At 46.6% G+C, this 22,803-nt stretch overlaps 1 protein-coding gene and 1 non-coding gene across 2 annotated transcripts; both read left to right on the top strand.

Annotated features, from left to right (window-relative positions):
• Positions 1-1,359: 1,359 nt before the first annotated feature.
• PPP1R8 (protein phosphatase 1 regulatory subunit 8) lies at positions 1,360-21,744 on the top strand. The gene is made up of 7 exons (XM_040086145.1): positions 1,360-1,492; positions 10,329-10,389; positions 14,096-14,249; positions 14,844-15,064; positions 16,787-16,931; positions 18,091-18,155; positions 19,214-21,744. The coding sequence occupies exons 1-7, from the start codon at positions 1,437-1,439 to the stop codon at positions 19,565-19,567; spliced, it is 1,056 nt and encodes a 351-aa protein (XP_039942079.1). The 5' UTR covers positions 1,360-1,436; the 3' UTR covers positions 19,568-21,744.
• On the top strand, positions 11,943-12,107 carry LOC120763275 (small Cajal body-specific RNA 1). The gene has a single exon (XR_005704070.1). It is a non-coding gene; the product is annotated as a small Cajal body-specific RNA 1 (non-coding RNA).
• Positions 21,745-22,803: the final 1,059 nt, after the last annotated feature.

Raw genomic sequence — 22,803 nt, 5'->3', positions numbered from 1 at the left:
GATTTTTCAGAATGAAACTACCTGAAAACACGAAATTCATTTCACGAGGACACACGCAACACTTCCATTCAGATTCCTGTACTATAGCTGATCCCAGAAAAATGAACCTCATACCTCAGAGCAGCATTGGGTCAGCTCTGACTGACTGCTTTTGCTAGAACTTGGAGCCATTGGTGATAAAATCTGACTTGAAAGCAAGCACCGACTGTGTTGTTCTGCTCCTTTTTTAAAGTTTTCCTTGGAAATGGTGGAAGCTGCCAGGCAGAGTCCTTTGGGTGTCACACTGCCATGTAAGAACAAAAGCACTTAGCTCCTCACCCGACCTAAAAGGGAGCATTATTCGTAGGCTCCATCCTTCTTCTAGCCTGTTTTAGTCCTCTGGAAACTGGAATTGAGGGTGCTGAGCTCAGGGTGGTTTGAGTAACTGCTTGGCTCCTTTCTCCTCTCAGCACATCGTTGATCGTGGCAGTAGAACTGGTGCAGGCACTTTTTAACAGTCCTGAGTAATGTTCCCGAGCTTGAAATGCCTCCGTCTTGAAAACGTGAAAAGAAATTCCCGTGGCTGTTGCTACAGCGTTCTGGCACGGTGTGTCTGCTCTCGGGTGTGAGTTCTACCCCTCCGGGAGTTTCTGGGAGCGTTCTGGGGAGCCGGGCTTGCCGTGAGAGCCGGGGCAGGAGCGAGCGGGGCTGTGTTCCTGGGGCAGCGGCGGGGCCGGGGTGACACGGGACAGAGGCGGCTTCTCGTTCCTACCGCTCAGCCGTGTGTGCTCGGACTGGGCCGTGCCCCGGGCTCTGCTCGGACATCGGCGCTGGCCCCGTGTCCCGGGGTAGTACTGGCGCTGTCCGCGCGTCCCAGTGTCGGTACCGGCGCTGTCCCTCTGTCCCGGGGTCGGTACCGGCGCTTTTCCCGCATTCCAGGGTCGGTACCGGCGCTGTCCCCGTGTCCCGGGGTCGGTACGGGCGCTGTCCCCGCATTCCAGTGTCGGTACCGGCGCTGTCCCCCTGTGCCGGGGTCGATACCGGCGCTGTCCCCGCGTTCCAGGGTCGGTACCGGCGCTGTCCCCGTGTCCCGGGGTCGGTACGGGCGCTGTCCCCGTGTCCCGGGGTCGGTACGGGCGCTGTCCCCGCGTTCCAGGGTCGGTACCGGCGCTGTCCCCGTGTCCCGGGGTCGGTACCGGCGCTGTCCCCGTGTCCCGGGGTCGATACCGGCGCTGTCCCCCTGTCCCGGGGTCGGTACCGGCGCTGTCCCCGTGTCCCGGGGTCGGTGCCGGCAGCTCCGGGGCCGGGCGGGGGCGGGGCCAGCCCGCAGAGGGGCGGGGTACGCCATCAGGCCCCGCCCAGTCGCCGCCGGCGCCGCGCGGGGCACGCCGGGATCGCCGCGCGCCGATCCCCGCCTCCCATGGTGCCCCGGGGCGGCTGAATGGGGCAGAGCCAAGATGGCGGCGAGCGCGGCCGCGGCGGGCGGAGGGTCCCTGTTCGAGTGCCCGAGCTGGTGAGCGGCGGCGGGGCCGAGGGGGATGAGGGGCGCGGGGCTGTGCTCCCCGGGGCCGCGGAGTACTGGCCGTGCCGATGGGGTCCGGGCCCGGGCGCGGCCCTGCTGGTGCCGCCATCGACAGCGCCGCGGGGGCCCCGGGCCCTCCCTGCGGTGCCGGGGCTTTTCCCAGGAGCTCAGGCAGAATCCGTGGCGTGGTATAAATTAAATATCCTGCTCAGGGGATATATCCGGTACGGGAAGTCTGTAAGCTTGAAACTAGTCTGAGGTTTTTATTAGCTTGAGTTAAGAAGTCAGGGCTGAGTGAAGTGTTGGAGAAGAAGCATCGTGACCATGCCTTTGGCCGGGTTAGAGTCGTGGGAAAGCCCGCGTTGGAAGGGATCCCTGAAAATGTCCTGCCTTTACTCCTGCCCGGAGTAGAGCTTTGGATCAGGGGACCCTTGTTCATTTGTTCGGAGTGTTTTGATGCATCACTGAAGAGATCTAGGCTCTGCTGCCTTCTTTGGGCGCCAGAGCATTGCGATGGGTACCGTTGTGTTTTAAATCGCACAAGCACACCACTGCACCTGAGAACTGGAGCAGTTCTGTGGTCCAGCCCTGCATGTCCCTGCTCGCTCAGCTGTGTTGTACCTCTCAGTGCTTTGTGATAGTGCTCAGTGCATGAATGCGTTTTCATTTAGACCTGGGTTTTAAGCGCCTGCTTTAGTTGATAAAGCCATTTAACCCTCTCGTGGGAGAGAATTTCGCATGTATTTTAGGGTCTTATTTGTGCTGAACATACACAATAATACATGAGGCTGGGTGGTGTTCCATAAGATGATGACACAACAGACCAGATAAAGGCAAAAATTATTCTGGATATTCAACTTGAAATTTGAAGTATCGTCCTTTTTTTTTTTTCGCCTAGTGTTTTTATACAGCAGTGATCACAATATGCATTATATTGCATGGTAAATTGGAGTGACTGGTACCTTTGAAAGCTGTAGATGGAGGAGCTGGGCAAGTACAGCTTGTAAAATGCTTAGTCTCAGTGGCTTGCATGCTATTGCAGAAGAATTCCTAAAGAAATCCCATCTGGAGGAGAGAAGTGAAACAGCTGTAACTGTGAGGGCCTCTTCAGGTACCTGTTTTGTGTCTTTAGCTGCAGCAGAGCAGGGTCTGACAGAGAGAGTTTCCCTCTGGTTTGGTTCTGAAGCACAATCTGCTGTGCTGCATGAGAAGTGAGGTGGGATCTGGGAGATGATCCAAATCCAGCAGTAAGGGGGGCATTTCTGGGTGCCAGATCCTCTTCCATTTTCACATTTTTAAGATTTTTTTGTAATTCACTTATTGCAACCTGGATATTTTACAGTAATAGTCCAAAATAGTTCTTGGGTACAGCAAAGTTCCTGTCTGGACTCTCTCCTTATACATTGTAAGGAAAGTTTTTATTTTGTCTTGGACTCTGTTGTATGTTTGCACATTGTTATGTTTTAGGGACCAAGCTGGGGGATTTATGTGTTTGCACCCGTGAAGTAAAGGAGTGCCTGAGACAATTTGGTCTTGTCCTATTGGCAAGCTAGCACCAGTGAAAGCTTTTGTGCTTTTCCTTAATGCTTCTTTTGAAACCCAAAAGGTGCTTCATAAGAGTAAAAATAAAAAAGTGAACTAGCGGGAAGCCAGTCTGGAGGGCTTCCAGTCACAGCATTTGTGCTCTGCTGAATAGTGAACCCAAAATGGGAAGTGTTGGGTGATGGTGACTGGTGATAACCATGGCCTCATCCTGTGGGACCGAGGAGCTCTCCTACAGATGGATTTATTTATTTCTGGTTATTTAACTGTTGTGAAAAACAGGTAGAGTATATTTCATGCTAAAGCTCTGGATGCCTTCTGCTAACATCTACTGAGCTGCAGATTCCAGCTCATGCTTTTAAAGTATTTGTTCCTTTCAGAGCCAGCCAAAGAGTGCACAGGTAAGGTGTGGAATCAGTGATGGGCCTTCCCCAGGTAGGATTCTCCAGAGTGGAGGTGTTTTGCAGGAGCACGCTTGGATCAATAGTGGTGTTATTCAAAGCCTTGACTTCCTGCAGGAGGCTTTTAGGGCTTCATTCCAAGAGCTTTGGGCAACCAAAAGCATGGAGTTGCAGAGAGTCTTCACAGTCAGAAGCAGATTCTTCTGTAGTGAATTACCTTCAGTCTCCTTGACCTCTGTTAAAATCAAAATCACAGTTTTTAACTATCTATTTATTTTCCTGTTTCTAAAGAAAGCTGGCTGGGGCCTATGAACACCAATAATATGAGAAATACATCTTAGATATAATCAAAAGGAGTAGCTTTTTTCCTTGCCTTTAAGTTGTTGCCAGAGCTTTTGAGGTTTGCCTCTATCATTGTACTTGTTCTTCCATTACTTGAGCAGTATCTAAACATCCCATTTCCAGAAAAGACTTCTGCATTGAAATTCCCAGTTTTCATCCAGTTTAACTTGTGTCTTTGATTTGGTTTTTGTGCTGTTATAGATTGCTTCTTCGTAATCCATACAATATTTATTCTTTCTTTCCTTGTGTTTCCAGCAGCTGAACTTAAGACAGATGAAAAAACAGTGGTTGCCACCTGAATAGTACTTGCTGATGCCACAACGTGTTTATGCATGTACTGGAACTCCTCTGTACACATTAGCCAAGATTTGGGCTGTGCATTTACAGTTGGCATAAAGGGTGCCAGTACTTCCTCTAGATTAAAATTTATCCATTCCATGAGATCAGAAAATATCTTTAGATAACAACTTCACATCTTCGTTTGGTTAGGACTTTCGCAAACCTTCTGAGCTGGCTTTAGGTAGTAAAAGTGCTTTCTCTGAGGTACAAATTATCTGTTGTATAGATTTGAAGTGACTGTCAGGTGTTTAATGAATACTGCCTGCCTGTCCTTTTGTCCTAGTGTAACCTTTATTTGGAACTGTGACTCTTCCTTTACTGTCTGACGCACCAGTAGTGGGGATGTCAGGTTTATCCTGGAATGGACATACATTAGAAATTGTTTGAAAGCAGCAGTTGTTTCTCTTGAGTTTCTTTGGCCAAGAACTGGCTATTCCTGGCAATGCTTTTACACAGATTTCTGGAGAGTGTGAGCTCCAGAGTTCTGCAAACTCCACCCTGTCCTTGAAGTTGGACATGGAGGTGTGTACACTAATCACAGAAGCAAAGATTTTTAGGAAGTGGCTAAATTTAGGTTCTGAGTCCACGTTTAGAAACCCAGATAATTGACCTAATTTTAAACTAACACAATAGAATTATAACTGTCCTGTCTGTGTCCTTAATAGCAGCAATTCAAAATTTCTTGTAGTGGCTTACTTCAGTCAGGCTGCTGAGTTCCAGCTGGATATAGAGGATAGAGGATTCAGACAAGAGCCATGCATTTATAAGGAATTGACTTTGAGGAGGTAATAGTTGAATAGAGCCTGTGGTTTGACCCTATTAGTGTTGGGGATTTTTATTAATTACCGTGACAAGAGTGACTGCAGTACTTGATAGTGACATAAGTGTGATCAGCACAGAGACCAGAGAATTATCCAGTTCTTTTGGTATAATGTGAATACCATGACAGCAAAAAGAAGATAAAATGCAAAAGTGTGTGGTGGAAAATGGAGACTGAGAACAAGAACTTCTCCAAGCCAGAAAGGAACTATTCAGAAGTAAAAGGACACAAGTTTATCTTTAGAAATAAAATAACGGATAAACAAGTACACAGTCTGAGCACAGGGTGGCCAGCAGTCACCAGTTACACACAACTGCTCAAAAACCAGTGAAAACACTTCTACTGTACCTGATATAATAACTTGGGGCAGTCCCAAGCACACATACAGGCTGGGTGGAGAAGGGATGCGCAGCAGCCTCTAGAAGGATTTGGTGCTGGTGCTTGATGAGAAGCTCAGCATGCCTCACACTGTGTGTGCTGGCTCCCAAAATCATCCCCTGTGTCCTGAGCTCATCCCCCAGCGTGGGCAGCGGGGCAGGGGGCATTCTGCCCCTCCACCCTGCTCAGGTGAGACCCCCACCTGCAGAGCTGCCTCCAGCCCTGAGGTCCCAGCACAGGACATGGAGCTGCAGGAGAAAGTCCAGAGGACACCATGGAGATGCTCCAGGATATTCTGGAGCCAGGCTTGGAGAGCTGGTGGTGTTCACCTGGAGAAGAGAAGGCTGCAGGGAGACCTCACAGCCCCTTCCAGGGCCTAAGGGAGGACTTTGAACAGGGGATGGAGGGACAGGACACAGGGAATGGCTTCCCAGTGCCGGAGGGCAGGGCTGGATGGGAGATGGGGAAGGAATTCCTCACTGGGCGGGTGTTGAGGCTCTGGCACAGGGTGCCCAGAGCAGCTGTGGCTGCCCCTGGATCCCTGGCAGTGCCCAAGGCCAGGCTGGACAGGGCTTGGAGCAGCCTGGGATAGTGGAAGGTGTCACTGCTCATGGCAGGGAGCAAGATGATCTTTAAGGTCCTTTTCAACCCAAACCATTCTGGGGTTCTGTGTGTGGGGTAGAGAAGTGTCAGTGCTGTTGTAAAAGGTGTTAATGAAAATGCATAGTGTGTGTTACTTATACTTGATGAAGCTTACCTTTCCTTTAAAAAGGGAATATTTTTTTTATAACTGAAGGGAAAGAATAAGAAAAATGAGAATAGATATTAAAGGATGTGATGAAAATTATATGGAAATCAAGCTGTCAGAATAAGAATGTCTTCCTGGTAGACATAAACATTACAGTCCTGTCTTCCTCTGATTTCTGCAGGTAAATTACACTTCCAAGATATGTGCTCTCACTCTGAAAATGTAAGAATAATCTTATGAAACAATTGTTCCATAGTTGCTCGCTACGTAATACTAATTTTCCTATTATTTCAGTGTCATTTGAATTAACTTCTGATGTCGTCAAACCTGAAGTTCTCTCTAATAGAATATTTATGGCGTTGCTCTCAAGAATTAATTTTTTATATAATTTCCAAATTTCACTGTATTCCATGGAGACCTTGCTCCTGAGTAAGTAACCAAGGGAACCAAAACAAGCCAGTAAAACCTAGTTCTGTGTGGAGCTGCATTGTAACAAGAAAAGGTGCACAGTGCCAAGGTGAAGCTGGGCAAATGCTTTAATCCGAGTGGAATGCTTTGTTCAGTTGAAGCAGGCACGTTTCTAATCAGAAATCTTCCAGAAAACACAGTGCAGTTTTGGAGGTTTTTTTTAATTCTGTAATCATCCAGTCTGAATCACGAGCTTTTTAAACTGTCTTGCTTATAACTGAAAGTTTAGCAAGAATAATGCTTCTGAGAGCACCCTGTCTTTGTTGTATGACGTTTCCAGATCACTCCTGAAATACTCTTTAAAATTAGCAGCATCAGTTGCTATCTGCGTTTCTGACTGGTGGTGGTTTAAGCATTAGGTTGCTGAACTGTTAAGTGTAGAAAACTGGTATTTGAGTTGTGTTAGAGTACCTGGCTGAAGGGTTTGCAGTTTGTCACTCTTTTTATCAGTTCTTTACTTTCTAACACTTCTTTGAGTTCCTTGGGCTCACTGTTAGAGAAGAAAAGCTCTGGTGTGGCATATCCTCTCATCTTTTCTCTGATCCAAGGAATTCCTTTCATGATACTGGTAATGCTCATGTTCTCCTTGCCAGTCAGCTCTGTTAATTCTCTGGAAGGCTCCAGATGCCCCTGGGAGCTTTGGTGATTCAGGAGGCACTCAGAGAGAGCATCCCGTGTCTCAGTCAAGCTCACTCAACTAGTGATGATCACAATCAATGTGTTTGCAGATGTTATTTTCAGGTCACTTGCAGGATGCTGCCCTGGGGAGGCCCTGGGGACTGTGATGCACCATCTGGAAAGTACAGAAGAAGCTGCTTGTTTCTCATTTTCAAACAAAAGCACTTGTGCTGGAGCCAAGTTGTGATAGGAGAGTGTTGGCCTTGGAGCAGTGCTAAGGGCTCTGTGTGTTCTGCAGAGAAGACAATCTGCTGACCTCAAGTAATTCTTCATCCTTCAGAACAGTGTAGGAAAATCAGTTTAGTGGATATTTTAGCACATTAGTGGAAAAGGACTTTTTTAACATTGGATGTAAGATGGAAAAAAACTGCTCTCCTGTAATAGCATAATGCCAGCTTTCTAACAAACTCTCTTCTAGGAGATTTTTGCAGGAGATTTCCTTTCATGTTTTACTCCTTGATCCATGAGGTGAGAGGTCTGATGGGGCAGAGCAGGTGAAGGGTGACTGATTACTTCCACATCCAAGCATTACTTCTGGTCTTTGGTGACTCTGGAGCTAATTAGTTTTGAATATAAAACTGAAACATCTTTCTGCTTTTTTCATTAAAAAGCATTTCAAGTATTTAACTTGGGCAGCCTGAACTGTGACATTGACTTATGAGTCATTGATGAAGAAGTTTTCTGTCACAAATTACTTCTGTGAATTTGTTTTCATGGTATGATAATCAGTATTTACAGCCTTCCTGTGTTCAGTGTTCTGCAGGAGTAGGTAGATGGGGGAAATGCTTCCTACAAAGGATTCTCAGTCCAAAAGAAGCCAGAGAATAGGTAGATTTTTCAAGCACTTTTAATTCAAAGCTGAAGACACTGCCTTGTAATACTGCTGAGCTTGGCTTAAAAATAAAGTTGAGGGTAAAGACAGAGTGAAAATAAGAGCAAAGGTGAAACTAAAAGTAGAGGGGGGAATGAAATAAGTGAAGCTGGTATATAGCAAAATATGGCCATCAGACAGGATTCAGCAGTGCTGGAGCTCCTGCGGGCTCTCCTGTGACCTGACAGGTACAGGGAAGAAGTTGCTAAAATGTGTTAGGGCAGGCTGACCATTGAATATCCAGGAGGAGATCACTGAAAGGAAAAGCAGAGGCCAGACTGAGTAAGAAGCAGACTGGTAGAATGGTTTCATTAGAAGGTTTACCTATTTGGAAAGAAAAAAAAAAAAAAATTGGGGAAGTAGCTGTTGTTTGATCACAGTAAGGCTGGTGTGTGAAAATTACCAAAAGTTGTGTTGCAGAGTAACCAGAATTGGCAATTTCAGAGGAAAGGGGGAAAACAAGTTCTCCAGTGCTCAGAAGGGGGAAGAGGGAATACTGAGAAGTGGTCAGAAATCCATGAAAGGAACCAGTGTTTTGGTGAAAACTGAGCACTGAGATCTGCAGGGAGCACAGGAGGAGTCAGCTGTAGCTGGCTGTAAGTTGCTCAAGAGGAGGAGCTTCCCTGGCTGTGCTGGAGGGACTTCAACTCATCACACAGACAGTGTCCCACCTTTGGGAGTGTTTCTCCTTGGTGATTTGTCCCCCACTCCACCATAATCCCATTTCAGTGGTGAAGTCACCACTTCAGCAGATTGTGCTGGAGTTCAGCATCCTCTGCTTTCGCTGCTGCTGTTTTTTATCTGAAACAGTGAGGGACAATGTTAACCATATACTTGTTAGGGTGGTGCATCCACAGTCTTTGAGAAGGGCCTGACAAGAAAACTTGTGAAAGTCCCAAATGGTCAATTCAGAAAGGGCCAGAGAGATCTGGGCAGGCTGGTGTAATGGGTTGGGAACAAGAAAGGAAAACGCTTGGGAAAGAAATGAAGTAGAAATAACATGAGTCTGTGTTCTTACATGAAATTATTGAGGGGAGCCGACCTTGCAACACAGAAGAAACCAATAAACATAAGGCACACCCCAGAAACATGAACATCTATATTTAACCCCTTCAAACAACCTCAGCTACCCGTGACCTTTCTTTCTTTCATTGCTGCCCATTGTCACTGTTCCCTGGGCCGGCTCCTGCACTGAGCAGAATGGGAACATGATCTCTGCAGAGTTCCTCAGCAGTGCAGCCAGGAACTAGGTCACTGCTGCTGCCTGGAAAGCTGCTCCAGCCTTAGAGACAAGCAGCAGAGAGGTTATCTGTCAGGAATTACTAGAGATGCAGATTCTGAGATATCTGAGCAGAAAAAGATCCTTTGCTGCCGAGAGACGAAGGATCCTGTGTAGTGCAGGGCAAGGTATTGGCACCACAGCAATGTCCTGGCTTTGAGCACTGTAAATGCCCGATTTCTGCTACGCCCCGGGAGTTCACCCTGGTGCTGACCTTGTCTTGCTGTGATCTGCTGAGTCCTTGGAGCCTCTGTGCCTTTTGCCCTGGAGGGAATAACGCTGCTGACAGGTGAATCTGCTCCAGAGCAGGAGCAGCAGGGCTGGGGGAGCTGCTCTGCTGTCAGTGTGGGGTGTGGTGGGGTCCCTGTAGGACTGCAGTCTGCTCTGTGTTACCTGACTGGGCAGGGAAGTGTGATCATGGGTGGGTGTGGGGGAACACTGGCTACTGGCCAGCACTTTTATAATGTTACAGGTGTGTGCAGAGCCCTTTTCAGGTTTTTGCCATCACCAGCCTAGAGGGGAAAGGTGGGAGAAGTTCTCTCAGCAGCCGAGGGTACAGATGTGCTATTTTGAGGGTGACATGAGAAAACAGAGCTCTTCAGCAAACAGTCCCAACCTATCCCCATCTCTAGTTGTTGGTCTCTTCCTGCCTCATACCAGGGGCTGTCAGGATGTGCTCTGTTTATTGTGTAAATCAGATGGTTTTCACCTGGAGAGGTAAAGCTTGAGATGCTTCATGTCCTGTTACCTTCACTCTTAACATAAAAAAAAAAATCTTGGTTTATGTGTGGCCAGAAGGAATCTGCAGAGAGGAAAAGAAAATTATGGGATTTTCATATTTCCCCCAAAATACTTCTGCTTCCATTTGTGTTGGTTTGGTCTGTAGTTCAACCAGCTCTAATACTAATAAAATTTTTATTAAATATTTTGATATTATATTCTTCTTTTCTCTGTTTTCCAGGGCGGGGAAACCACCACCTGGCTTACACCTGGATGTAGTCAAAGGAGACAAACTCATTGAGGTATGGAGGTGGGGTTTGATGGATTTGGCGTATCATGTATATAGGCACCAGCAGCAGAACGTTCCCTGTCATTTTTCACACTTACTCATAAGTAATTCCTTTCTTTTATGTGTTATCTTAAAATCAGTTTGTTTTGCTCTGAAACAATGAATGAAGTGACTTTTCCCTTGCCTGTGCAAGGCAGCCTCGTGCCATGCAGGGCTCCATCAGTTAAACCTCTTCCCTTTGTGCTGCTTGTTTGAGAAACCTGTCAGGTCAGTTTATTTTTTTATATTGCATTACAGTCAGATTAACCAGGCATCCTGTATTTTGCAAGAGTGCTTCTCTGTCCTGCAGTATGAAATACAGTTTGATTTGTTTTCTTCCTCCCACATTCAGGATCTGTGATCAGCACAGATACAGCGAGTTATTTTTATTACAGCACCACCCCATTCTCTATTTCATCTTTTGTCTTACATCATACTGAAAGTAATAAATAAAGAAAACTTTCCTTACCATTGTTGACAGAGAGAACCCAATATTTCAGCTCTGAAGAGACTCCTAACTTGAAGCTGACTGAAACAGTTTCAGGATGTAGTGGTTTGACATTGACCAAATGCCAGGCACCCACAAAAGTCATTCACTTATCCTCTCCTGCTTCAGTTGGGCAGAGGAGAGGGGAAAAAAATTAATGAAGGGCTTGTGAGTTGAGATAAGGATTGGGAGGAAAAAAAACACTCAAGGATAAAACAGGTTCAAATTTAAGGGTATAAAGCAAATTTATTAACAGAGTCAGGAGGATAGTGAGAAGTAAAACAAGCCTTTAGAACACGTTTTTACCCCCTAGCCCCTCCCTCTTTCCCACCAACAGCACAGGGACCCAGGTCATGGAGGTTTTGTTCAGTTCATCACTCAAGATCTTTTTCTGTGTGCTCAGAGAGAGGAGTCTTTTCTCTGCTGTGCCATGGGGTCCCTCCCATGGCAGTCTTCCCAAAGCTGCTGTGATATGGCTTGCTGGTCCATGGGGTGCAGTCTTTCAAGGCTGGGCTGCTCTGGTTTGGAAGCAAGGGCCCTCTCTCTCTATCTCTGGAAGCAGAGGCCTTCTCTCTTTATTTGGGTTTCCCACTGCATCACAGCTTTCTCTGGCGTGAGCACTTTTCCCATGGGCTGTGAGTGGATCTCTGCATCCCCCATGCATTCATGGATTACAGCGGAACAGTTTATTTCACCACAGTCCTCACCATGGCCTGCAGAGGAACCTCAGCTCTGTCACCTGGAGCACTTCCTCCCCTTCTCCACTGCCCTTGGTGCTGCTGTGTTGTTTCCCTCACGTGTTCTCACCTCCTCCCCTTCTCTGTCTAGAAGAAGAAACCTCTGCTCGTCGGTACCATTGCCAACAAGTTCCACTAATTTAAAGATCCTTGCAAGATCCCGTAGCGCCGAGGCAAACAGAGCTTAGATGTGATCCTTGTGTTTCTCCGTTCAGTGCAGGTGGCAGAGAGTTTTTCAGTTTTGTCTTTCCTGGTGGCCAGCAGTCACCAAGGAAGACCATTGTTAAATCCTGTGGATTCCCTAAGCACTTGATACTAACCGAGCCATCGGTGTCCCAGCCTCGTGCAGAGGCCTGGGGGTCACCCTGTGATTGCTGGGTCTGCAAAGTGCAACAGCAAAACAAGCCATGCAGTGTTTAAGCTCAGTGTGTGAAGGAAGACACTGGGTTATAGCTCAGAGGCACAGAACATTTTGGAAAGGTTATCTTGAATTAAAGGCAATCAAATTTTCTTCTCTGTTGAGGATTTGTGGCGGCATTTCCATGAATTTGCAAAATCTCTCGGAAGTGCTGCCCAGTCAGGGCAGTATTGTTTGTGTAAAAATGAAAACTTACAGGATTCTTCGGCTTCAGCTGTGGACAAGAATGAGAAATGGTTTGAACAGTTTTTGTGGTAGCTGCTTGCGGAGCTGATCAGTGTTTGTGGAGGAATAAATCAGATTCCACTTGGTATCAGATCTGCATTTATATCAGGCTTACTTTCAAATTTGCAGTAAGAAAAAGTTAATACTCATCTTTTTTTACAGTGTGGAATCATAGAATTCACTTGTACAAAGGTGTTGAGTGTGGGAAGAGTCAGAGTGCTAAACCAAATGAGTAAGGAGCTGCAGAATATGGGATATAAATCCAATACAGGGAAATTAAATCCCCAGAAAACCTAACCAGGGTTCCTCAGAAGATGTGATCTAACAGGCAGTTACGGTGTTCTTGGATCAGCAGCTGGATGAAACAACTCTAATCTTAAGGGAAAATATTAGTAAGACTCACGAAATTATGGTTAAGAAAGGCTAGGAAAAGCCTCACAAAGGCACATTGATGTGTAGAGCATTCAGGGAGGAAGTGGAGGAGTCTGTCTACAGGTAGAATGAAAAATGAAATAAAATTCAACCAGGAAGGTTTGAGGAGACTACATACTAGTTTAAGCTCTTCATCTGTGACTTATACTTTCTGGTTAGCTCTGGAGGTCTTGTGAAAAGCAGGATTTGTGAAGAGATAAAAAGTGATGATAAAGTGGCCAGGTGAGAGCAGAATGCAGTAAACTCAATACAGTCATTTCTCGTGGTTTTAATCTGAATATTCTGAGGCTTTGAGTTGCATTGCTCAGCACCAAACTGACAAACCAATTCAAGGGAGACACCTGCATGTTTTACATCTCAGCTGGAGGACTGAATAGCTGGGAATGCAGGGAGGCAGGGGAGGAATCCAGCTGCTCAAGCGGGCAGAATGTTCATCTCAGACCATCTCATGGAAGCAATGCTCTCCTGAGCCAAGATTTGGGTTTTTTTCAATGCAAGATGTATCAGCGTTCCCTGGATGATGCTGTTGAAACATGTGGGCTTTGGTAAATGTTTCAAAAAGCAGGAGAAGCCTGCATACAGGTAGGTAATGTGCTGGCAGCCTTTGCTTTGTGCAGCTGGAGCAGGAAAGTACAGGTTTGATGAAGTTCTTGGGGTCCACTGAGGAGGTTCTGCACATGCCCTGCTCAGTACTGCAGTGTTCAGGTGCAAGGAGTTCCTTTAACAACACAGTCTGGTAACATAAATACTGCAGGACTTTGTCAACTTTATAGAGATGTTTTATGCAACTGATATTAAGGGCTGTAAGATATTTTCTAAAGAAGAGATTAGAACTAGGCTCAATAAAGAAGAAGAAACACCTGAAATTAATGGTTTACTTGACTAATACGTCAGATCACACCACATACTCAGTAGAGTTTTGCATCTTTATACTAGAGCTCTGAAATCTCCTGTAGGTCCATTTCTGTGCAGAAGTATAATTTTGATGATGTGTATTGGACTGGAGATCACCAAGCACTGGTTCCTATTTTAGACAAAGCCTGAGGTCATCCATCGGGGAATGTGTTAAAATCTCTGGGAGCAGAGAAAATCTCCTGTATGAGGTAGTCTAATGAAGAGTGACTGTCCTTCCCAGACTGTCCAGTGTTGGCTGGTAAAGAATGGAATAACTGGGACTCTCCCTTATTCAGCTGTTCTGATTTTACAAAGAACAAACTTGAGTTTATGTATTTAACAGTGCCAGACTAAACTGAAATATTGATGAGCTGTTGATGCTTTGTTTGGAATTTGCTCTATTTATTCATGTTCTTGAATTTTTTTCAGGAAGATCCAAAAGATTCTAGGAGTCTAATATGCTTCTCTGTTTGATATTCTACCTCAGAAACTCATCATTGATGAGAAGAAATACTATCTCTTTGGGAGAAATCCTGATCTGTGTGATTTTACCATTGACCACCAGTCTTGCTCTCGGGTCCATGCTGCCTTGGTCTATCACAAACATCTCAAGAGGGTTTTCCTCATAGATCTGAACAGCAGTAAGTAGTGTGGCATTTAACCAGACAGAAGAGCTATACTTCACTGCTTAAACATTCTGAATCTTTGACACTTTTTCCTTTTCCAGTGTTGTCTGCACTGTGCGCAAATGGATATCATTTGAATTTGCATCATAGGGAAAGACAAGGGTTAGGGCAAAGGAGTGTTTGCTCCAGTCAGCCTACAGCTGCCTCACTGGGTGTTTCAGACATTTCTAACTTGTAAGAGGCCAAAGGAGAGAAGTGATTTGGCCTTCCCATCACAATTTTAGTGAAGCCTTGTCTTCTGAGGGTGATTTCCCAAGGTCTAAAACCTGTCAGGTGATTTTTTTGCACTGTCCAGACACAGTACATTGGGACCTGCAGGAACACAGCAAGTAAAAGGTGTTCATAATTTATACCCAGTGATTTTTTGAGGACTTCTGGTGTGAGTTATCCCAGTTTGTGACATGGTGGGTCTACACAGCTGATGCTTTCAGCAGCACCTCAGCGCCTTATACCTTGGAACAATTGTTACAGTTTCTGAGATTCTCAAACTTGAACTGGAATACCGTGATCCCAAGCTCAACAGGTTGTTTTGCATTTTGATGTCCTCAGCACATGGCACATTCCTGGGCCACATCCGTTTGGAAGCTCACAAACCCCAGCAGATCCCCATTGACTCCACGGTTTCCTTTGGAGCCTCCACCCGTGCGTACACGCTGCGGGAGAAGCCGCAGACGCTGCCCTCGGCAGTGAAGGGCGACGAGAAGATGGGTGGTGAGGACGAGGAGCTGAAGGGTTTGCTGGGGCTGCCAGAGGAAGAGACAGAACTGGATGTGAGTATGATGGCACGCTGCCTTGATGGCATTTCCAGCAAGGACAGCATTCCCTGCTCGTTTGCTTGGTCATGGGATCATTTAGGTTGGAAAAAACCTTTAAGATCATCAGGTCCATAAATCTAACACTGCCAAGCTGTTATGACCCTCCCCTGAATGTGAGGTTAACTCAGGTTCTTGTTAATAGATCCTTTGGGGCAGATTAGAGTGAAACAAAGCTGAATGACCAATGTTTATATATATATATATATATATGTTTTATTTTAGAACCATTAGGTTGCAGTGGAAAGGAGGTAGGTAGCCATTTTGGTTATAATTATCTATAAAAATATAGAAAAATAAAAGTGTAAAAATAACACTTAAGAAAACGTACAATGAAAAGAAGGAAAGGTTATGAGTAGAAAGATCTCATCACCCTTGGGTCCAGCAACAAGACTTGATGTACATTGGTTGAAGTAATGTTTTTAGTCCTGATCCATGAGGGTGAGAGAAGCCCTCAAACCACAGAGTTTAATGGCTTTAGATGGAACACCCAGGGGCCTCCTCTGGGCAGGGGAAGTTTTACACCTTCTGTTGCAAGACTCTGGATCTCGTGCAGTCCTCTGGTGAAAGGCCCAGAAATTAATCTGGGGGCAACTTAAATGGTTTATGACCCTGGCTCTCACATCAGTGCAGTTGAGCCAGTTATACCCCATCAGAGGGAAGGAAAGCTTCAGCTCTAGGTGGGAATGGGAATGGGAATGTCCCAGTACCTTCCCCAGAGGGGGAGGGCTCAGAGAGTTGAGGGGTGTCGTTTTACAACTGAGCCTTGGTGTAAGGCAGAGCATTGCCCTGATAGAAAGCACTGTCCCCCCTCACAGGATCTGCTTCTCATGGGCCTCTTCCCTTAATCTGGTTCAAAACTCAGCTTGTTGCTAAACAAGGGTTGATTTGACATCATCCTCGGGTGCTCACACCCTCTGTGCCTGGGCTTCATGCATGTCAGCAAAGCACCCACTGTGTTTGCAAATGGCTAATTGTTTAAACAGTTGACATTTCAGTCTGTCACACAGGCCCACAGGACCCTAAACCATGTCCTTAAGTTCAGTGTCTAAATGTCTTTCAAATCCCTCCAGGAATAGTGACTAAACAACTTCCCTGGGTAATACTTCCTTAGGTTCAGGTTTTTAATTTCTTGGCTTTGAAGATAGTCTGAGGTATCTTCTGTTGTCCAGACCATCTCATCTGCAACGATTAACCTGTGATCATGCTGCTTCCCAGAACCATGGATCTAATAATCTTTCTATGCCAGTGGTCATCTCACCAAGGTTAGCCAGGGACACGCTCTGCAGCTGACACTGCCCCGGGCTGGGATGGTTTCCCAGTCTGTTCCATTGCCAGATACCTGTGAATGCTGCCCTGTTCCCTGAGTTAGCTCAGGAAGAGGGGGAAGCAGTGTCTGTGGCATTCACAGGCTGTGGATATGGAAAAGGACCTCTCAGAATCATCACCCAGCTCAAGCAGGGCCACCTGGAGTAGGCTGCCCAGGATTGTGCTCCATTCTAAATATCTCTGCAGAGACCCCACAGCCTCTCAGGGCAGCTCCTTGCAACCCTGAACCTCTGCTTCTTCCTCGGGGTCTGAAGTTGAAACTAAACAATGTCCTGTGATCTTCTGATGTGATTAAATCAGACATCATCAGAATAGTTCCTTAAACTCTTTCATTTCTACATTTGCTCTTAGAATCTGACAGAGTTTAACACAGCCCACAACAAAAGGATCTCCACACTGACCATTGAGGAAGGGAACTTGGACATCCAGAGGCCAAAGCGAAAACGGAAGAACTCCAGAGTGACGTTCAGTGATGATGATGAGATCATCAACCCGGGTAAGGAATTGGCTTTAATCCTCAGCTGATTCCCTTCAGGACCTCCTTCCAGTCTGCTCACAGGGATTCCTCATGGGTACATATGGATAAGGAGGAAATAAATTTGACAGTCAGTATTTGGGATCTGCTATTTCACAGAAGGTGCTGCCACGTCTCACTGAAGTCTGTGACCTCCTTCTGTTTCTTCTGTTCTACCTGTAAAGTAACTCCAAGCTCTGAGCAGGATGGGGATCTCAAACTCAGCTTCATTGTTCAGTGCTCGGTCAGATACTGGAGAAACGTCATGGTCCAAAAGGAGGAGTGTGGTTTACATTTTTTGCCCTATTTAGAATCTCAGTGGGAACAGAACTTGATTGCTTTTCACCTGTCTTTTAATGCTTTCTATACCTGCTGCCTCTGGGATGTCTCAAGCTCAGAGGGGTTTTGCTACTTTTCTGCACATCTGAACCAAGTCATCCCTAATCCTCAACTGATGTATTTGAAGATGTATGCAAGTCCAAATTAGTCTTTTTTTCTCTCTTAGCTGTTCTGTATTAATGGCAGTCTTAGCAATCATACTTTATTTGGATAATATTCCTGTTAATAAGAGCAGCTAATTAATGAGCAGGTGTTTTGAAATACAGTGTGGAGGTGGTTCTTTGACACCCAGAGTGAGCATTGTGCTTTAGAATGTGATGCAGTTCAGTGCTCAGAACATCCTAATGCAAACACCCGTCATTCTCATCACAGAAAAAAGATAATTTTTCCTGACTTTCAGAGACTTGACTGTTTCTGACTCCTGCTTCAAGGCTCCCGAAGGACTTTAAGAACCTGCTGCTGTGCCTTTAGCATGTGCAGTGCCGTGTCAACAGCAGCTTTCAGCCCAGACTCCAGCCTGTCTGATCCCAAACCACTCATCCAGCTACTCCCATTATCCATTTGAGGGAAAGCCAGGATGCCTGATGAGCCACCTAGAGACAAAGCCACTGGATTTTCCTCCCTTTATTTGGTCACACTTGTGCTTACTGGGAGCTGCTGGCGTGCTGCTTTAGGAGGAGAAGCCCTGTTCCAGTTTTTCATACAGATTCCTTTATCCCACAGAGGTTCTGCTTTTCCTGTGTGCTCACTGAAGGCATCAGTGGCTGTGCTCAGTGAAAACATCTCTGTTCTTGCTTTGCAGAGGACGTGGATCCATCTGTGGGGCGGTTCCGGAACATGGTGCAGACAGCAGTGGTCCCTGTTAAGGTACGGGTGACTCCTGACTTTCTCATTAGCACATTATGTTGATGAACTCACTTGATGGTTTATGAATTGCACCTTAGCAACAGAGTGCACTCCCACATGGAAACACTCCCACATGGAAAGTGTTTCATTGTTAAGCAGAAGTCATGTCTGTGTTTCACAGTTGTCTATTTTAGCAAATTTGACCATTTCCCTTCAAGCCCAGCTTTAGCTTTTTTCTTTAATAACACATGATAAAATCAATGGTGTTTTTTTTTTTTTCCCTCCCAAATAGAAACACTTTCTAGAAATTCAATGCATTAGTTCCAGGCGTTAGATAAAACTGTGGGAAATGTGGGAAATAGGAGGGAAAAATGAGAGTTTATTTAAATACTGTGTTTCACTTTTCATAAGTTTTTGTACTAGAACAAGGAGGTTTAGGCTTTACTCCAAGATGAGGGTGTTGCCAGTGTTCTATTTAATTGGAATATGCAAGGAGGAAGAAAGATCTGCAGAACTTCAGAGCAGTTAAAGCCACTGTGTAATAGCAATGTCACTTGTTGCTGGTATAGACTAAATAACATCATGTGGAGAAGTCCATAAACCCAGGAGAAGATTCCAATGATCAGGAGCAAAATTACTGAAGTGATCCAGAAGTTGCAGTTCCTTTCTGTGGGCGAGGGAAGGTTTGTGGGTTTGTGTTATAATGCTCTCAGGCACAGGCTGGGACTTTGTGTGCAGGGCCAGGAGTTGGACTCAGTGATCTTTGTGGGCCCATTCCAACCCAGCACATTCTCAGTCTTTGTTCAGGACGAGCTCAAGACTGGCAGGAGCGTAGAGGAGGTGAAGAGGTGCTCAGACTTGATCTAAGTTACACCTGAGTGTCAGCTTTTGTCTCTCTTGCTGCACTGTGCACCTCTAAGAGTTTATTGTTGTGCCTCTCAGAGGAAACCTTGTAGGACAAAGACTGGGACGTGGTCTTGTAGCACGTCGTGTGTGGCAGATTTGGGTGCCTCTTGGGGGGAATGATCTTGGCATCCAGCTGGAATAGGCTGTAACTCTTTAACCACTCGTGCCTGCAGAAGAAGCGCCTGGAGAACGCGGGCGCGCTGCCCACGGACGAGTCGGCGTCGCGGCGCATGCAGAGCTTCCCCTACAGCGGAGGATTGTACGGGGGGCTGCCGCCCACCCACAACGAGGCGGGGTCGCAGCCCCACAGCGTCCACGGCACCGCGCTCATCGGGGGGCTGCCCATGCCCTACCCCAACCTCGCCCCCGACGTGGACTTGACTCCGGTTGTGCCCTCCACAGTGAACATGAACCCAGCTCCAAACCCCGCTGTCTTCAACCCTGAAGCTGTGAATGAACCCAAGAAGAAGAAATACGCCAAGGAGGCCTGGCCGGGCAAGAAGCCGACGCCGTCCCTGCTGATCTGAGCCAGGCTGAGGGGAGGGTAGGAGTCACCAACTCCAGAAACTTTTCATGTGCGGTATGGTCTTTTTAAAATTTCGTTGTCCTAACAGATGTAATGCCAAGATTGGAGGAGTGAAATATCCTTTAAAGATCTGTCTTCAAATGTTTTTATATGTCTGTTAAAGGAAAAAAAAAAAATACAGCTCCCATCTCCTTTTGAACCAAAACCCCTACAGCCTTTTCTTAGCCACCACTGTCCCAGAGGTCTTTATGCTGAGTTTGGATCCACATCGAAGGGGCAGTCACAGAATTGAATTATCACTTACGGCATGACCTTGCAGGTCTGTGTATTTCAGTGCTGGGCTCGCTGTGGTGACACTGTTCCTGCTCAACATGCTCACAGCAGGGCAGCTTTGTCTAGAGGAAATGTTTGTGGGGCCAAGCCCTGCAGAATCCCATTGGAAGGAGTTGTAAAATTTGCAGAGTATAGGTCAGCTATTATTTTTTATATTTTCAAAACCCCACCAATGTGGGGCATTCTTTTTTTTTAATTATTATTATTTTTAGTTTGGCTAACAGCTTGTTTTAATTTCCACATAGAACACTAGATCATCCCATGAGTCATGAGCTGAGATGGAGAAGCAGCAGGTGGGTTCCTTAGCTTTGTTGCAGTGCTGCAGAATGGGGGCTGTGGGATGGATTGGGATGGATTCGGGTCCAGCAGGATCAGGCACTGCCTGCACTGTGCCATGGTGAGCTCCCCTGGATAACTCAGGGTGAAGTTAACACAGTGGAGTTTCTTTTAGACTTGGTGGCCCCTGTGGCTTAAATAGTTTCATTTTTATTTGCAAATGGAACTTTTAAGTTTAGGGTGTACGAGATTCAACAAGACAAAAAGCTGGGAGGACTGGCGTGTTCCCCACACACAGATATTTTGGCTGCTGGGAACTGCGGGTGAGAATTGAGTGCTACTGAGAGGCAGAATAGGAATTCTCAGTGGACTTGGGTTGTTGCTCAAGCCCTTTAGTTCCTTGGGTTTTAGGTTTGAAAGTGATTCACATACTCAGACATATTGTGACTGCATTTTACACATGGTAAGGCCAGAGCTCTGTTATTCTTAAGTTCACTCTGGATATTTTTTCACACTCTGATGCAGCTCAGCTACAAGTCACATTCCTTTGCTGTTTGGGGGATCCAGGAAATGTGTACCGAAATGAGAGCATGAACCTGGCTGTTGACTGTGTGCAGGGCTGCAGCTGCTTGGGGAGGTAGTGCCAGGTTGCTGGGTCAGTGCTGTGTTCAGAGAGCTGGGGATGGTGGGTGCTGGATCAGTGCTGTGTTCCAGAGACCTGGGGATGCTGGATGGTGCTGGATCAGTGCTGTGTTCATTGAGCTGGGATGTTGGATCAGTGCTGTGTTCACTGGGCTGGGGATGCTGGATGCACCAAACCCATTTCAGACAGATGCCCCAAAATCTCTGTGAGTTTTGCTCCACAGTGGTTGCTTCTATCATGTCCTTGAGGTGCCAGCAGGCACCTGCACAGCTCACAAGAGCCTTGGCTTTAGGGACTGCTCTGTTCCCTCCCCACCCCATCACATCCAGCTCAGACTATTCCTTGGGTGGATTCAGCACCTGCTCCATGATCCAGCTGCGCTGCTCTGTATTTAAGTTGCCATTGATGATTCAGCAGGACATTTGTGCTGCTTCCCAGTGCTCCCACAATGACTCAAAATCTTCCTCTCTTTAGTCTGGCCTGTAGGATTTTCATTTCCCAACCAGTTGCTTTCTGAAGGCAACTCTTTAGGGTAAGACTAGTCAGGACAAACAAAAGTTGAGCAGGTTTCCTTATTTTTCTTTTTGTTTTGGGGTTTTGTTTTATTTTGGGGGGAAGAGGGTTGGATTTGGGGTTTTTGGGGATTTTTTTTTTTTTTGCAAGTGGCTCTTTGCAAGATTTTTCTTGACAAGGAAAACTTCACTGCTCGTTGTTTTTTAAAGCTCTTCTCCTCCCAGACTCTGAACCAGCTCTTATTATTTCAGAGCTTAGGGGCCGCGGCTGGCCAGGAGGGGACAGGAACATCGAGGGGCTTTGTACAGACATTTGTACACTTGTGTAATATGTAATAGGCCTTTTCACACTTCTGTTGAGCTTTTTACCTGTAACCTTTACTATGTTGTAAATTAAATGCAGATTTTGCCAGGTTGGAGAGTGTCGTGTGTTCGTTCCAGTCTGCACCGGTACAGCTGAGCCTGCCCATCATGCCATGGCTCAAGGGAGGATTCTGCCGTGGCAAAGTGCCCCTCACCCTGCAGGCCTTGTCCTTGGGCTGCCTCAGGCTGCAGTTTGGTACACAAGTGACACTTACCAGTGGATTCGGAACCACGGCTGCTTTTGTTTTGTGAGTCGAGTTTTACCTGGTTCTGGCATAATCCTCTTTGTGAGTTGCTCTCCAGAGCTCAGAGTCCAGAGCTCCTCTGACACAGCAAGGCCTTGGGCAGGCTGAGGGCACCATCCCCTGCCCGGGGACCTGCAGCCTGCCCTGGGGACAGCTGCAGTGACAAACGGCAAACTGGGTACAGGTAACCACAGGGCCTGCAGCGTAGGGTTGAGAGGAACTCGCCAGCTTTGCTGCATTCAGATATTTAGGGCATACATAAGTTTTTTTCCCGGTGCAGCAGCAGCTGGGGCAGGTGCACTTGCACTGCAGGGCTGACAGAAGTCTCAAGTTCACAGTTCATGTGCCAGCTGTTCACCTGCCACAGGCAGAAGGAGGTGGAAGAGGTGATGGTGTTCCCTCTGTGGTCTGACACTGTTTGGGTGTGTTAATCTGTATTAATTGAAGGATTAAAAGGGAGGAAACTTAGAGAATAATCTGAAGTCTTCTGCGGAGGAAATGCAGAGATGGGAACAAAGTGGAGACTAATCTGCAGCTGATTCAATGGTCCAAATAAAATGGTAGTGTCCAGGAACATCTGGCCTTGCAGAACTTCTGGGTTACCACTGTAATCCCTCCTCCCTGGTTTGGAAATACATAAATAAATAAAGGGAGCAGCCCAAGAGCTCGATGTGAGGTACCCCATGGACAGTGAGGTACCAGCACATTAACCCCTGTGCCGACAGGCCTGGAAGCAGGGCTCATTGGGGTGGAGATGAGATCTCCCTGGGCCCTTCAGGAGAGCAGGAATAGCTTCCAGTGCAGAGCAGGTGAGTGGCCACGTGAAGTGTGGACTTACACGATTCTGCTGTGCCAGGGCAGAGCC

This window comes from Hirundo rustica, chromosome 25, assembly GCF_015227805.2.
Source record: "Hirundo rustica isolate bHirRus1 chromosome 25, bHirRus1.pri.v3, whole genome shotgun sequence".
Classification (NCBI taxonomy): Eukaryota; Metazoa; Chordata; class Aves; order Passeriformes; family Hirundinidae; genus Hirundo; species Hirundo rustica.
The sequence above is the reverse complement of the archived record's forward strand: the minus strand, read 5'-3'. Positions and strand labels throughout refer to the sequence as shown.

Excerpts from the sequence above, each read along its gene's own strand:
- PPP1R8 (XM_040086145.1), top strand. The coding sequence starts at position 1,437 with ATGGCGGCGAGCGCGGCCGCGGCGGGCGGAGGGTCCCTGTTCGAGTGC. Across the intron at positions 14,250-14,843 it reads CCTCATAGATCTGAACAGCA|CACATGGCACATTCCTGGGC; the intron begins GTAAGTAGTGTG and ends TGATGTCCTCAG. Across the intron at positions 15,065-16,786 it reads AGGAAGAGACAGAACTGGAT|AATCTGACAGAGTTTAACAC; the intron begins GTGAGTATGATG and ends ATTTGCTCTTAG.